Source organism: Pseudophryne corroboree, chromosome 4, assembly GCF_028390025.1.
Source record: "Pseudophryne corroboree isolate aPseCor3 chromosome 4, aPseCor3.hap2, whole genome shotgun sequence".
NCBI classification, from domain to species: Eukaryota; Metazoa; Chordata; class Amphibia; order Anura; family Myobatrachidae; genus Pseudophryne; species Pseudophryne corroboree.
This window is the reverse complement of record NC_086447.1, coordinates 256,502,984-256,518,019: the sequence shown is the minus strand read 5'-3', so window position 1 is coordinate 256,518,019 and position 15,036 is coordinate 256,502,984. Positions and strand designations below refer to the sequence as shown.

The 15,036-nt window shown below is 45.5% G+C and overlaps 1 protein-coding gene across 8 annotated transcripts in view; it reads right to left on the bottom strand.

Moving 5' to 3' along the window:
* MED12L (mediator complex subunit 12L) overlaps positions 1 to 15,036 on the bottom strand; it is a 1,138,385-nt gene that overhangs the window by 162,138 nt on the left and 961,211 nt on the right. For all 8 annotated transcript variants that reach the window (XR_010175887.1, XM_063916060.1, XM_063916058.1 and 5 more), the window contains 3 exons: positions 10,168 to 10,277; positions 3,930 to 4,065; positions 858 to 1,019 (listed from right to left, as the gene is read on the bottom strand). Coding sequence is in view for 7 of the 8 variants with exons in the window: in XM_063916060.1 (XP_063772130.1) it covers positions 858 to 1,019; positions 3,930 to 4,065; positions 10,168 to 10,277 (408 nt within the window). In the remaining variant the exon portion in view is untranslated. The remainder of the gene's footprint in view (positions 1 to 857; positions 1,020 to 3,929; positions 4,066 to 10,167; positions 10,278 to 15,036) is intronic.

Below are 15,036 nucleotides of genomic sequence, written 5' to 3'. Positions count from 1 at the left end.
ATTCACGTGTCTTGAAAGTGTGCTTAGAGTAAGTGGACTAAATCCTGCATTTTCTATTTAATACAATAAATTCTGGGACTTCCCTGACTTTCGGCAGAATCCCATTGCTTTCAACTAGATCCTACCATCATTATATATAGCCTGTAGACAGATGCAACAGAGAGAGGTATGTACTGTAAACTGTCATTAGGGTTGCCACCTATCAGAGATTGCTTCACATACTCCAGAAATCTCCTGGGTGAGCAGTGTCTAGAACTGTACTGTAAAGCAGCATGTAATGGGCCATGTGAGCATATTGCACATAAAGGGGTATATGCGGAGCCTGATAGCATATAAAGAGGTATGTGAGGCTCTGATGGCATATAAAATGCATGAGGGGACTCTTACAAATAAAACAGTTGTAACCCTACTGCTGTTTTGATCGCGCCCTCCTTACCCACCCTTCAGCTGGGCATACACTATACAATTATGGCTGGTTGTAATGAAAATCTGATAATGGATGAGCGCAAATGACAATCGACCATTTGCGCCTAAACACTGGAAAATGGACAAAACATGTCGTTCAGACAAGTTGATTAAATCACGGCTTTAACCAATTTGCATGAACAACAGTTTTTGTCCGTTTTCCAGTGTTTAGGAGCAAATTTGCTCTCATCCATTACCAGATTTTCATTCCAATCAGCCAGATCTGCCAGATAAGTGTATAATGTATGTCCAACTTTTGATTGCTGCACATATGCTGAATTGATTGTAGCAGAGCAGTAATAAACATGCTGTAAGCACAGCAACTAGTGATCGACATTGTGCATAAATTAATAGTTCAGCTGATATTTCTCTAGCATAAATCTTATTCTTGCCTGTTTCTTATCAATCGAGTCAAATCCTGCAATTTTATTGCCTTTTGTGTCAATAAGAGATCCCATCGGCTCACAAGTAATCACATCACATGTCTGCTTTGGCAAGAGCAGAAGCTGGCGGACCTTATCAATACTCTCTGATCGTTTATCACCAAGTTCTTTCTGGAAGGAGAAAGGATGTAGTAGAGATTAGATTATTCCCACATGTCCCCCAGATACCACTCAACAATAATAAGTCTATCTGGGAGAGACATTTCCAGTATGTGCATTTATTCAAGTTTCAGGCTACAAGATGTGATTTATTAACAGTTGTAGAGCCACTAATCTGCAAAAGAGAGAAATAAATATATAGTAGCAACCTGCACTATGTATATATAATATATATCTATAGGTCCTAATAAAGAAAACAAAGTTAATTAGAAAAGAGAAACACAGTCTCATAATAGTGACACAAAGGAAATAGTATAGGTACAGTGGGGGTAATTCTGAGTTGATCGTAGCAGGAATTTTGTTAGCAGTTGGGCAAAACCATGTGCACTACAGGGGGGCAAATATAACATGTGCAGAGAGAGTTAGATTTGGGTGGGTTATATTGTTTCTGTGCAGGGTAAATACTGGCTGCTTTATTTTTACACTGCAACTTAGATTGCAGATTGAACTCACCCCACCCAAATCTAACTCTCTCTGCACATGTTATATCTGCCTCCCCTGCAGTGCACATGGTTTTGCCCAACTGCTAACAAAATTCCTGCTGCGATCCACTCGGAATTACCCCCAGTATACAGTAAGGGCTCAATCATACATCTATGCATTGGATGATTCAGATGTGCTTCTGCCCTATGTTTTACATTTATCATTGAACACATTAGTAGCATGTGGTACTTGCAGACAAATACAGTACAATATACTGGGAATTAAAATTACAAATGCAACATTAGGATTTTAGAATGTAACTGTGTGAATTGCATCATTCACCCCTATTTTTACTGTGCACTACATGTATTTATTAACCAATCAGAGACACATCGATTGTAGATACATGAGCAAAGTCCAAGCATGAGAGCAATGTACAGTACAGTCTTTATATTGTATTATCTTTTATCGTGCTCACTTATTGCAGTATTGATCTGAAATGGTTTTCTTACACTAGAATATAGTTACTAAGGAACAAATAGAAAATGACGCAATCAAATTATTTTCAATTTCCGGAGAGGACTAGTGCTTTTTGGCGGGAACTGCTTTATCTCTCAGTGTAATGTTAGTGGTAGGGACTGGATGTATTAACCATCCACCCCATGGGAGGAAGAACAGTGACAAAGCTAGAGATTTAAATCATGAGAGTGTAATGGGCTAGGGCTGAGGTTCTCAAACACTGTCCTCAAGGCACTCCAATGGTCCATGTTGTAAGTATATCCATGGCTCAGCACAGATGGTTAAATAAAATTGACTGAGGTACTAATTAGGTCACATGTGGCCAAGCATGGATATAATTAAAACCTGGACCGGGGATCCTTGAGGACTGCATTTGAGAACCTTTGCACTTGGGATTCGGGGCCTGACTCAGATGTACGCACTGCCAATATCGGATGGGCGATATATACTGTTACTGCGTATGTGTGCAAGTATCACTGCACGTGTCCAATCGTGTCTGTGCAGAGTCGCAATTCATATTTCGGGGCCCCTTGGACTAGTTGTAAATGCCGGAGTGTGAGTAAAGCTGGATGGCCTAATAATGCTATTCCTCATGCAGGCCACTAGTAATATCAGGACTGATGCAGTTGAATAGGTACAGTAGATACAGTAGTAGATATTGAAACCAGGTACAGGCTAGCCTGTGCCTGTAAAAGTATGTATACCTTGGAGTTGACTGCAATTACATTGGAACTGGGTACCGAAAGTATACCTGAAGCAGACTGCAGCAGGGCTGTCTTTTCATATGGGCTCAATGGGCTCTTGCCCAGGAGAATAAGGGCCCTAGGCTGATAGCTGAGGGTCCCCTCTTTCCAGGTAGCAGATTTTTGAAAATCGGACCTGGGGAACCAGAGATATCTGACTTCAAAGCAGTGGTCCCATCTGAACCTGTTAACTGCTCTTCCCAGACACATAACTCAGGTTCTGTCTTACTTAGAGTTTGTCTGATGGTTTACTCCAAATGCTAGGACTCTCCCCTTTCGGTTGACACTGTCAGCCTGTCTCTACCTTGCCCAGAACCAGGGATATCAGCCTTCCAGTAGCTGGACCCTGCTCCAGCTCTGCACGCCTGGGATGCGGGCCGATTTTCAAAAAGCTGGTACCCCCTGGAAAGAGGGAACCCTCAGCTATCAGCCTGGGGCCCTTATACTCCTGGGGCCCTTGGGCAAGTGCCCATTGAGCCCATATGAAAAGACGGCCCTGTGCGTGCATCTGCGTACACCTCTGAATCAGGCCTCAAACCAGAGCTCACTTTCACATTTGTGCTTTAGGTGAAAAGCCTCAGCTTAAATATCTGACAGAAGGTAGCATCATTCACTGGTCAGAACCCTCAGTCTGATTTATACTGTAGTGTAATGGCCATTTCCCTGCATTAGGGGATAGGTGAAGAGTGTGCTGTGCTTTTATTAGAACCAGGGCTAACTATTTTTTTCTGGAATGCATTATTTAAATGATATTGAGTATCTGATTGGCTGCTATGTGCAACATTTCCAATTTACCTTTTTAGATGTTGAAGTAAATATAACACCAAACCTTCTGGCAAATGACAGCTGTGCATGACTTACTCTATATGCACAGATCAGCTAACGCTGAGCCACAGAATAGACCTACATGAAATATTATAGTACAGGCCAGCGCACTAGAAAAGTAATAAATGATCACCTTGTTGTCTAAATCAATAAGCCCACATGACACATGTAATGCCACATACATGAAATCAATAAGCCCACGACACATGTAATGTCACATACATGAAATCAATAAGCCCACATGACACATGTAATGTCACAAACATGAAGTATACAGTAAGTTTTTGATTTGCACATATTTCATCTCCTGCATGCTGTCACAGGCACAGCAGGATCCAGAATTCAATTGTACCTTAAGCTTTTTCACCAAGTTCATATAAGCCCTTTTGTTCTCTTCCGAGCTTCCTTGAGACACACTGGAGAGATCAGAGGCTAGCGTTTTATTTATTAGGACACTCAGCATATCAAGAACAGTTGTGAATAATTCACTGCAAGAAAAAACACACAAGATTTTTTTAGTTACAGAGAAGACGCCGGTTACAAGCGTGCATTGTTTTACTCCCACAACTGCCTGAAGGGAGATCCGATAAAGCGGAAAATTTCCAATGTTCTCTAAAACTGAATTAGTAGTTTATTGCCAATCCAGATGTTCTGTGGATTGCATATATGTTAATTAAAATGTACAATTAGATAGTTTTTTTTAAATGTTTTAGCAAATGTAGTTGAGGCTAATACTCTTTACATTGCAAACCCTTTTATTGAGATGTACTGAGTCAGTCTTCTGGGCAGGATACTGGTTTCTGAACTTTCTGTTCATGCAGAAATACCACCTACTATAGAACTACAGTATAATCTACAGTACTTGCATATTGTCACTGCGGTGTAACATGAACACTACTCACTGATTTAATTAGGCTGTCAGTACTTATTAATTATATGGATGCAACTTGAAACTTTTCATTCAGTGATAAAAAGTACATGTTCTGCGGCACTTGGCAGAGAGATACTGACCTCCATAGCAGCTTTCCAGTATTCACCCCCACCACCACCCATCCTCCTCTGCCTGCACACCGCTAAGGCTATTATGGTGGCACTAGCATTTCCCAGACCTCTATGTTATTGAATTGGAGTGCCTTATTTGCTTACGCCATGGGAAGTAGAAATAAGATGTCCCTAACTGTGGTCATTATTTTAGTGGAGCTGAATGTTTTAAGATGTAAATACTCACAAACATCACAGTTCTAACGGCATGTATACAATACTTTGGCTTGTGAAGAGTGTATATAGTAGGGTAGATAGAAGGTGACTAATGTCACTATATTATACTGTAGTACATTTAATTGTATATGGCCCCACCAAAATGTCAACAGCAATATCATATTTTCTGTACAGTAACAAATGTATTTGCTACTAGAGAGGGGCATGGCAATGCTTGGTTAAGTCTCTCTCTACTCCTGGGTCCCAGTAGATCTCTTGACAGCCCTGTGGGTGTTCATCTATGTTTGAGGCCCCTACTTGCTTTAGTGCATGCTTGTCAGCTGTCAGTATTTTACTGAAGGCCAACAACAAATAAGTGGAATTATTAGCCTGCACAAATATTTCAAAAGACAGTGATCAGTATAAGTTCAGCATCCAACTAGCAATAGTAATCTTGCACCACACCTGGGCTGGGCAGTAGTACTCTATGCTCCAAAGTACTTTCTATTCCTGATGCTTCTTTGGTATCTCTATTCTTCTAATCTACTTAACACATTCTTGTATCTCAAATACAGTGTTACTATTTTTTTAAATTGCCAGTAAAAATTATCTTCATGTATCACCGACTTTGATATAATTTTGTTTATACTTGCTGCAATGTATCAGGCTATATCATGCAACTGAGTTGATATTGCTGTTGGTGAGGCCAGAAATAATGCTTCATAGACAGTCGCAGGGGGGTTTCCAGTTGCTAGGATCTCTAGTAAAGTATGTAAAAAGATTTTACGAGAGCTGCTGCCATAACATGCAGCATAAGGGGTAAAATTGAGCTTCTACCAAGGCTGCTGTGAGTGTGGATCTGAGCACTCAATCAGAGCAATGGACTACTAGGGAGACCGTGGAAATCAGAGTACAGCTGCCAGCAAGGAGAGTCTAGCATCTTAGCTGGGAGAATGCATGGTTAGAAAGCTCAGTTCTGTCCCCTACTGGCTATATAGTATTATCAATGTATGAGACATGAGATGTTTAACCTTTTCTGACCATTTATGCTATTTATATGAGATGAATATGTTTGATACAGAAAGTTTGTTTTTTAGACTTTCTCCCTTAAGGCTTCCACACACGGAGCAGTATGTCCTCCAGGTACACATCGTGAGCAATGAGACCCGGCGGGATGCCGGCATCAGCAAGTGCACACACACTTGCCGCTGCCAGCTACTATAAGCAACGGCACGCGTGCAGCATGTTATCATTCACCACCTCCACAGGTATGTTCAAGAGATTTGAGGCGGCGGCGAACGATTCGCAAGTGTGTGCATCACGTCATTGACATGTCCACACACGGAACGTTTTTTAAACGATGTGTCATTCCAATTGGTCGGAAACACCCACATTGTTTAAAAAAATCTTACCTTATGTGGGCAACTTTACAGCTTATTCTATAGACCATATATATGTCACGTAATAGCCTCAGAGTTCTGTAAGTAGGAAATTTGTACGAGTTGAAGTGTTGTTTTTTTTTTAAACCAGCAATCTTTACAAGGCAAAACAAACCTAGTTTCGCCTTGTACGTGATTGCTGCTTTAAAAAAAAAAAAAAAGGGGGCAGCCTCGCCCAAAATTCCCACACCTCTGAAACTTGGAGGCAATTACATTTAGCCGCTAGTGTTAATTATGAATACTGTATTACATACACTATCCAGGAGACTCATGTGTACATACAGGAGGCAATCAATTTGCCGGCTGTCGGGATCACGGCGGTCAGGATACAGATGCCGGAATCCCGACTGCCGGAATACCAGCGAACAGGAGCTATTCCCCTGTGGGAATAGATCTTGTGGCGAGCCCGCAAGGGGACTCGTAGCGCTCACCCCACTGCCGTCATTCTCGTAGGTGGGGGGATGCTGCTGTCATGATAGTAACAGCAGGCATCCCGCCTGCCGGCAATACTTTTGTGTTCCGTAAATACAGTAAATGTCCAGGGCCGATGCTAGGTTTTTCTGCCATTTCCCCAGACTTGCTCCAATGTGCTGCAGAACAGGAGACTTGCATTGTGGAATGGTGCCCACATCCAGAAAAAAGGGTCAGCTCAGGCGGGCTGGTCCTAATGTTACATCTAATACCTGGCTGTGATTGCTGGCCCTGTATATGACTGAAGTACTGTACTAGATACAATTTGTATAAGGGAAACTATAGCTTGTTATGTTCTTATTATGCCTTCTTCGTAGGCTGGATACAGTCGCTATACAATCAGGCATTTGCAAACCCCCATCTAAAAATCCTGCATGCAGTACATAGGCCCTCATTCCGAGTTGATCGGTCGCAAGGCGAATTTAGCAGAGTTACACACGCTAAGCCGCCGCCTACTGGGAGTGAATCTTAGCTTCTTAAAATTGCGACCGATGTATTCGCAATATTGCGATTACTAACTACTTAGCAGTTTCAGAGTAGCTCCAGACTTACTCTGCCTGTGCGATCATTTCAGTGCTTGTCGTTCCTGGTTGACGTCACAAACACACCCAGCGTTCGCCCAGGCACTCCCACCGTTTCCCCGGCCACTCCTGCGTTTTTTCCGGAAACGGTAGCGTTTTCAGCCACACGCCCCTGAAACGCCGTGTTTCCGCCCAGTAACACCCATTTTCTGTCAATCACATTACGATCGCCGGAGCGAAGAAAAAGCCGTGAGTAAAAATACTTTCATCATAGTAAAGTTACTTGGCGCAGTCGCAGTGCGAACATTGCGCATGCGTACTAAGCGGATTTTCACTGCGATGCGATGAAAAATACCGAGCGAACAACTCGGAATGAGGGCCATAATGTGGGTAAATGTGGTGGCCCTGTGTGTGGTCATCTACTGACCTAACTAACAGCACCCTTGCGTCTGAGTAAAATGAGCAGTGATATTGTTATGGCGCCTTGAGCTAGTGGCAGGATCATGGTGTTTGGCCAGTATAAAGACTAGCCTATATCCTATATGCTAAAAATGAGTTGGTACAGTATAAGGTACAAGCAAGTATAATATATAGTGCCCTCTCATTGGGTCTAATTCAGACCTGATCGCTGCTGTGCGTTTTCCCACAGCAGCCAATCCGGTCTGAACAGTACATGAGCCGGCGCATGCCAGACAGTCGACGGTCGTCTCAGCCCTGCGATCGTCTCTGCCTGATTGACAGGCAGAGGCGGGAGAGGGCGGGCCGATGAAGTTTGGCCGCCATTTTAGGGGCACGGTCCGGACAACGCAGGCATGCCCGGACCGTGCAGGGGGGCAGACCGCGGCAGCTGCGTGACATCACATGTGGCCGCTGCGACCCAGACAGCGACGGGTAGCTCCCTGCCAGCGCGCTGGTAGGGAGCTACTCTACAAGTACAAAAGCATTGCCGCTGTGTGATGCTTTTGTACTTGTGCGGCGGGGTAGGGCCAGACATGTGGGGTGGACTAGCCCTGTGCTGGGCATCCCACCGCATGTCAGGGAAGCTGATCGTAGAGGTGCTAAATTTAGCACCTCTAAGATCAGGTCTGAATTAGGCCATTAGCTTTTATACTGCAGCCTCATGCTCCCTCTGCTGGCAACACTGCAATAGAACAACATTTCCTAAAATGCATGATACACAATGGAACTGATTCTGAGTCACACGCAGCAGTGTTTATTGGCGGTCGTCAGTCTGCGAGTTTATGCAAATAGCACTCAAACTCTTCCTCTCTTTCTTTGCCATGTATGAATGTGCAAGGACTGAGACTCCCACTTTTAGCACCTCTGTATTTCTAATACCAACTGGTGCGTGCTTATACAGTATGCCCAACGGCGTAGCTACCATAGGTGCAGGCAGTGCAGCTGCTATGGGGCCCAGAGCTGAGAGGGGCCCATCTTCCCTGTCACAGTTACATGTGTTATATACATTTTTCGCCATTGGGTGGTACGTAGGGGTCCTTTCAAACTTTTTCCTTGGAGTCTGCAATATATCTAGGTATGTCCCTGGACCTGCTCATTGTAGTGTGGTATAACATGAACTGGAGGTCATTTTAATGTTATATAATATGAACCGGGGGAACTGTAATAAAGCACAATATGAACGGGGAGCACTATATATCATAATGTGAATTGGGGGTACTGTGTGGCATAATGTGTACTGGCAGCTCTGAAATGTGACATAGGGTGAACTTAAGCACTACTGCGATTCATAAAAGAAACTAGGGCATTACTATGGGGCATAACATTAAATAAGGCTCTACTATGGTTCAGAAAATGAACAAGGACACTATTATAGGGCATAAAATTAACAACTGCTGCAGATAGGTGTCTCTATAGAAGCATTGGGACGGGGCCCCTTCAAAATGTTGCTATGGAGCCCACAAAATTCTGGCTACGCCCCTGAGTAAGTCACTAGTAAACATTGCACCAGTCCTGTCACAGGTGCAGTTTCTCCATCTGACCATGGACTCCCATGCTCAGGGCTGTTCAGCTGTGTGCGCAGCCGCTTGCACTAACACACCCACAAATTAGGGAGAGGTATGGAAGCTGAGCTTGCACAGGTGCGCCGAACGCACCCCCGGCGGTGAGTATAACAACAAGCCCGTACCCTGGTTCCCATCACTGGCAGCCCATCACTAACAATTACTAACTATACAGACAGAAGGGTATCATAGCGGCACGCCGCAGTACAAATACCCACAAGTGCCATAGCACTCATATGTACATTTACCCTAAATACAAATCCAGGAACAAGGTACATAGGCTCAGATAGAGCCTATGGTTAAGGTGTTCCCTAAAGGTTCACCTGACATTTTGCCCCACAAAGGGACCCTTGTGAAACCAATATAGCTAAAAAGTATTATTCATGAAAAGGGAGTCTGCAGGACATATATACGATTTTAAGTATTTGAACGTTAGACTTTTCACTCTATATCGGCAACAATAAATGATTGACATCTGTTATAAACACCATGTGTACATGATGTTCTATAGAAGCATACCATCTACAAATAATTTGTGATTACCCGATACTCCATATTTCCTAGTCACCCCATAGCCCCATCCCCCCCCATACCTAACCTGAACCCCCCCTACACATTTTTTTCCCACCTGTGCGCGCTGACCACTCCAATATATACACCCACAACATTCCCATAATACGCCCACTGAAAAGCCCTGTTTTGCGTGCACTACTTGCCACCTCCCAGTCACCACCCAGGAATGCCCATCACTTTTCCGCCCATCGGTCTAATACCAAATCATTCGATTGCAACAGCACCTTTGCATGTACACTGTGGGTCGCATGCGTCGTAGGATTATTTAGAACTTTTCACACATGCACATTTGAAAATATATGCTCAGCTATGTGAACATCAGCACTGTGTGCGACACAAAAGCAGGACCCAATATGTGTAGGGCTTACTTGTTTGTCTGCAAGTCAACTGTTCCAGAAGTAATAATCTGTAGTAGCAAAATAGCCCAGTCTGCCGTCCGTTGTGTGCTTCTTTGTACCGTATCAAACATGCCGCCAACCTTTGGAAAACGAATGGACAAAAATATTATAAACATGTCGTAAATAATCACCAGCAGAAAAATATTACAAATCTGTATTAAATAATATACAGCCAGTTTGATCTCTATACCACTAACACGACCCCTTTGTTACCCGGACTTGTCCCAATTGCTCAACAGATTATTGTATGGTTAGGGTTGCCATGCCCCAGCAGATAGACACTTGTTGCTAGATGTGCCCATTGTCCTGTCTGCCATCTCAGCTACTGTATTCCATCAATAATTCTTGGTTATATGATATTGATTTTGCAAGATACTGATAAAATTCCCTCTGTATATGGATAATTGGACAGCTTTTCATTGTCCACACAGACACTAACGAACTATAGAGTAGTCTCAGAACACCAGCGCTTTCTGCAACACATATGCCGGATACCTATTTCAATATTCAATATGCAATATATTGTTAGTGTTCTTTTTGTCCAGCACAGGTGCAAGGTGTGTGGTAATAACAGTCAACTGGTCTCTACAGGCGATGGGCCTAATTCAGACCTGATCACAAAAGCAAAATCTTTCTCTAATGGGCAAAACCATGCGCACTGCAGGCGGGGCAGATATAACATGTGCAGAGAAAGTTAAGCCCCGTACACACAGGGAGATTTCTCCCAGAGATGTGTGCTGAGCGATCTAGCATGAACGCTTAGTGCACATCTATCCCCCGCTCAGCACACAGCGCGATGTGTTCTGAGTGAGGAAGGGGGGACCGCCCATTTCACCCAGCGGGGAAATGAGCGATGTGTTAGATCAGGCACAATCTAGCACCGATGATAGTGACGCGCAGGGCCGCGTATCGCTATCGCTGTGGGGCATACACACGGAGAGATCCGTGCTTAACTTCTAAGCAATCTAATAAGATTGCTTAGAATTTAAGCATAAATCTCTCCGTGTGTACCCCCTTTAGATTTTGGAGGGTTATTTTGTTTCTGTGCAGGGTAAATACTGGCTGCTTTATCTTTACACTGCAATTTAGATTTCAGTTTGAACACACCCCACCCAAATCTAACTCTCTCTGCACATGTTACATCTGCCCCTCATGCAGTGCAGATCTGATCGCTGGGATGCGTGTTTTTTTTTGCTGTCCTGCGATCAGATAGTCACCGCCTACAGGGGGAGTGTATTTTTGCTGTGCAAGTGTGCGTTCCTATGTGTAGCAGAGCTGCTCAAAATCAGTTTGTGCAGTCTCTGCGCAGCCCAGGATTTACTCTTCCAGTGCGATTGAATCTTACTGATCGGGGCCTGAGCTGACGTCAGACACCCTCCCTCAAAACGTTTGAGCCTGTCTGCGATTTTCTGGACACTCCCTGAAAATGGTCAGTTTCCATCCACAAATGGCCTCTTCTTGTAAATCATCTTGTGAACACCTGTGCGAATGGATCCTTCGCACCTTCCCGTTGCTGACCGCCGATGCCAGTTGTAGCCGTCTGATGCGCATGCACATTGCGGCTCATACACATGCGCAGTTCGGATCTGATTGCCCACTGTGCGAAAACGCACAGCAGCGATCAGATCTGTATGACCCACATGGTTTTACCCATTAGAGCAGTGTTTCCCAACCACGGTCCTCAAGGCACACTAACAGTCCTGGTTTTAGTTATATCCAGGCTTGAACACGGGTGCCTTAATTAGTACTGCAGTTATTTTGATTTAACCATCTGTGCTGAAGCCTGGATATCACTAAAACCTGTGCTGTTGGTGTGCCTTGAGGACCGCGGTTGGGAATGCCTGCATTAGAGAAAGATTTTGCTTTTGTGATCAACCCTGAATTAGGCTCTCTGTGCCTTACTACTGGGGATTTTAATGACCTCGAAATCTATGCAATGTGGCATTCCAACATGGCACATCACGTCCACTGGCATTACAAATTTTGCCTCACATCTCATAGCGAAAACCTGCAATGTTGGCACTAAGGTACTTGCCAATATTGTATATACACAGCCAGGTATTGCTCCTAGATTTACAACAAATTTGTAAAGCCTTAAAACTTTGTGGGCTCCACTTAATCTTCTCCTGCTTGGGTTGCACTCAGTCTACACATGGGGCCTAATTTAGACCTGATCAGGTCTGAACTGCGCATGCGCCGGTGCATGCTAGACAGCCGATGGCCATCTCAGCCCTGCGATTGCCTCTGCCTGTCAATCAGGCAGGGCGGGAGGGGGTGGGCCGTCAGCGTTTGGCCACCGTTTTAGGAGGGGCTGCCCAGGCAACGCAGGTGTGCCCAGACCATGCGGGGGTTGGGGGGGCGGCGGCTGCGTGACGTCACACGCAGCAACTTGGACAGCGACGGGTAGCTCCCTGCCAGCACGCAGGAGCTGCGCAGGTAGGTAGGGAGCTACTCATCAAGTACAAAAGCATCGCCGCTGTGCAATGCTTTTGTACTTGTGCGGGAAGGCGGTAGGGCCAGACATGCGGGGCGGACTAGCCATGTGCTGGGCGTCCCCCCGCATGTCTGAGTAACTGATCGTTTTGTGCGGCTACGATCAGGTCCATGTTCTTTTCCCCCTTCGCTGCTACACATATTCTGAGTCTCTGCACACCTCCCCGTCCACATCTGTCGCTGAATCCACTCTGCACACTCCCTCTTCTGTTGCTGCACTGGCTCTACATACCTTCTTGTCACCCCTCTGCTGCACCTGCGGTGCACACTGTTCCCTAACCCTCTGCTTTGGTACACCTTCTCCTCTGCTGCAACCATTCTGCACATTTCCTCCTCCTCTTCTATTTCTGCAACCACTCTGAACCCCTTCTCCTTCAGTGCAGCTGCTGGTTCTGCTCTGCATATCATCTCATTCCCCTCTACTGCTCTGCACACCATCTCCTCTGCTGCTGCACACAATCTGCACTCCTCCTCCACTCCCTCTGTTGCTGCACCTGCTCTTTCCACTGTATCCTTACCCTCTGCTGCTGCACATCATCTCCTCTGCTGCACATATTCTGCACATTTCCTCCTCCTCCTCCTGTATTTCTGCAACCACTCTGCACCCCTCCTCTACCACCACCACTGCTGCACCTGCTCTACACACCTCCTCCTCAACTGCTGCACCCAATCTGCACTCCTCCTCTTCCGTTTACTTGCACCTGTTCTGCACACTGTCTCTTCACCCTCAACTGATGCACATATTGTCCTCTGCTGCACCCATTCTGCACATGTCCTCCTCCACTATTGCTGCAACTGCTCTACACACCTCCTTCTTTGCTGCTGCATCCAATCTGCACTCCTCCTCCCCTTTCTACACGTGCTCGGCACACTGTCTCCTCGCTGTTCTTTACCCCCCTGCTCCACCACTGCTGCTGCATCTGTACATCCTCTTCTCCCCCTGCTCTGCACACCATCTCCTCACCCTCTGCTGCTGCACACCTTTTCCTCTGCTGCACCCATTCTGCACATTTCCTCCTCCTCTACTGCCACAACCGCTCTGCATCCCTCCTCCTCCACCTGCTCTAACCAGCATCTCCTCTCCCTCTACTGCTGCACCCAACCTACAGTCCTCCTCCCCCCTATACTTGCACCTGCTCTGTTGTCCCCTCACTCTCTGCTGCTGCACACCTTCTTCTCTACTGCACCCATTCTGAAGGTTTCCTCCTTCTCTATTGCTGCAACCGCTCTGCACCCCTCCTCCTCCTCCACAGGGCTTCTACACCTGCTCTGCATATTATCTCATCACCCTATACTGCTCTTCACACCTTCTCCTCTGCTGCTGCACCCAATCTGCACTCCTCCACCACCCCCACTGTTGCTGCACCTGCTCTGCACACCGTCTCCTTACCCTCTGCTGTGTCACACCTTCTCTCTACTGCACCCATTCTGCACACTTCCTCCTCCTTTTCTGTTGCTGCAACCACTCTGCACCCCTCCTCCTCCACCACTGCTGCATCTGATCTGCACACCATCTCCTTCCCCTCTACTGCTGCACCCACTCTGCACACCATCTCCTCTCCCTCCACTGCTGCACCCACTCTGCACACCTCCTACTCTGCTGCTGCACATAATCTCTTCCCCCTCTACTGCTGCTCCTACTCTGCACACCTCCTCCTTTGCTACTGTACCCACTCTCCACACTCCCACTTCTGCTGCTGCACACCATCTTCTCCCCCTCCACTGCTGCACCCACCCTGCACACTTCCTCCTCTGCTGCTGCACACCATCTCCTCCCCCTCCCCCTTGCTGCTACACCAGCTCTTCACACCACCTGAACAATGCAGCGAAATTTAAGTAAATCAGTAAAAAAAAAGGTTCTTGTTAAAAAAAAAAAAAAAAAGCATATTTCCACACATTAGCTACACCTGAGAAGCATATGCCTCGGCAGAGGCAGTATATGCATCTATTTTCTGATAAGTCATCATCGTCCGGTCTGCCACTTCAGTTATAAGGTCAGTGTGCCAAATTGCTATCAGTAGAGGGTCCATATTCGCATAGTAGAAGTGTATATTTACACATACATTTCTACATGTTCGTTGGTTCGGGTGAATGCGTTTTTTTATTTTAACTCCTGGGATGCCTACATGGATCGAAGAGGACAGATCTACACAGGAGTATATTTATATTTTATGTTAAAACAGGTACCCTATTGGCCTCTACTTGGACAAGGGGATGTGAATGGTGGCGTGGGATGTAGGTATGTGTGAGTGTGTAAATAAACTTTTACTTTCAAGGTTTGTATGTCTTGTCTTTTTTGGGGTATTTTTTTTGTTGTGGAACTACAGGTACCAGCAGGCTCTTTAA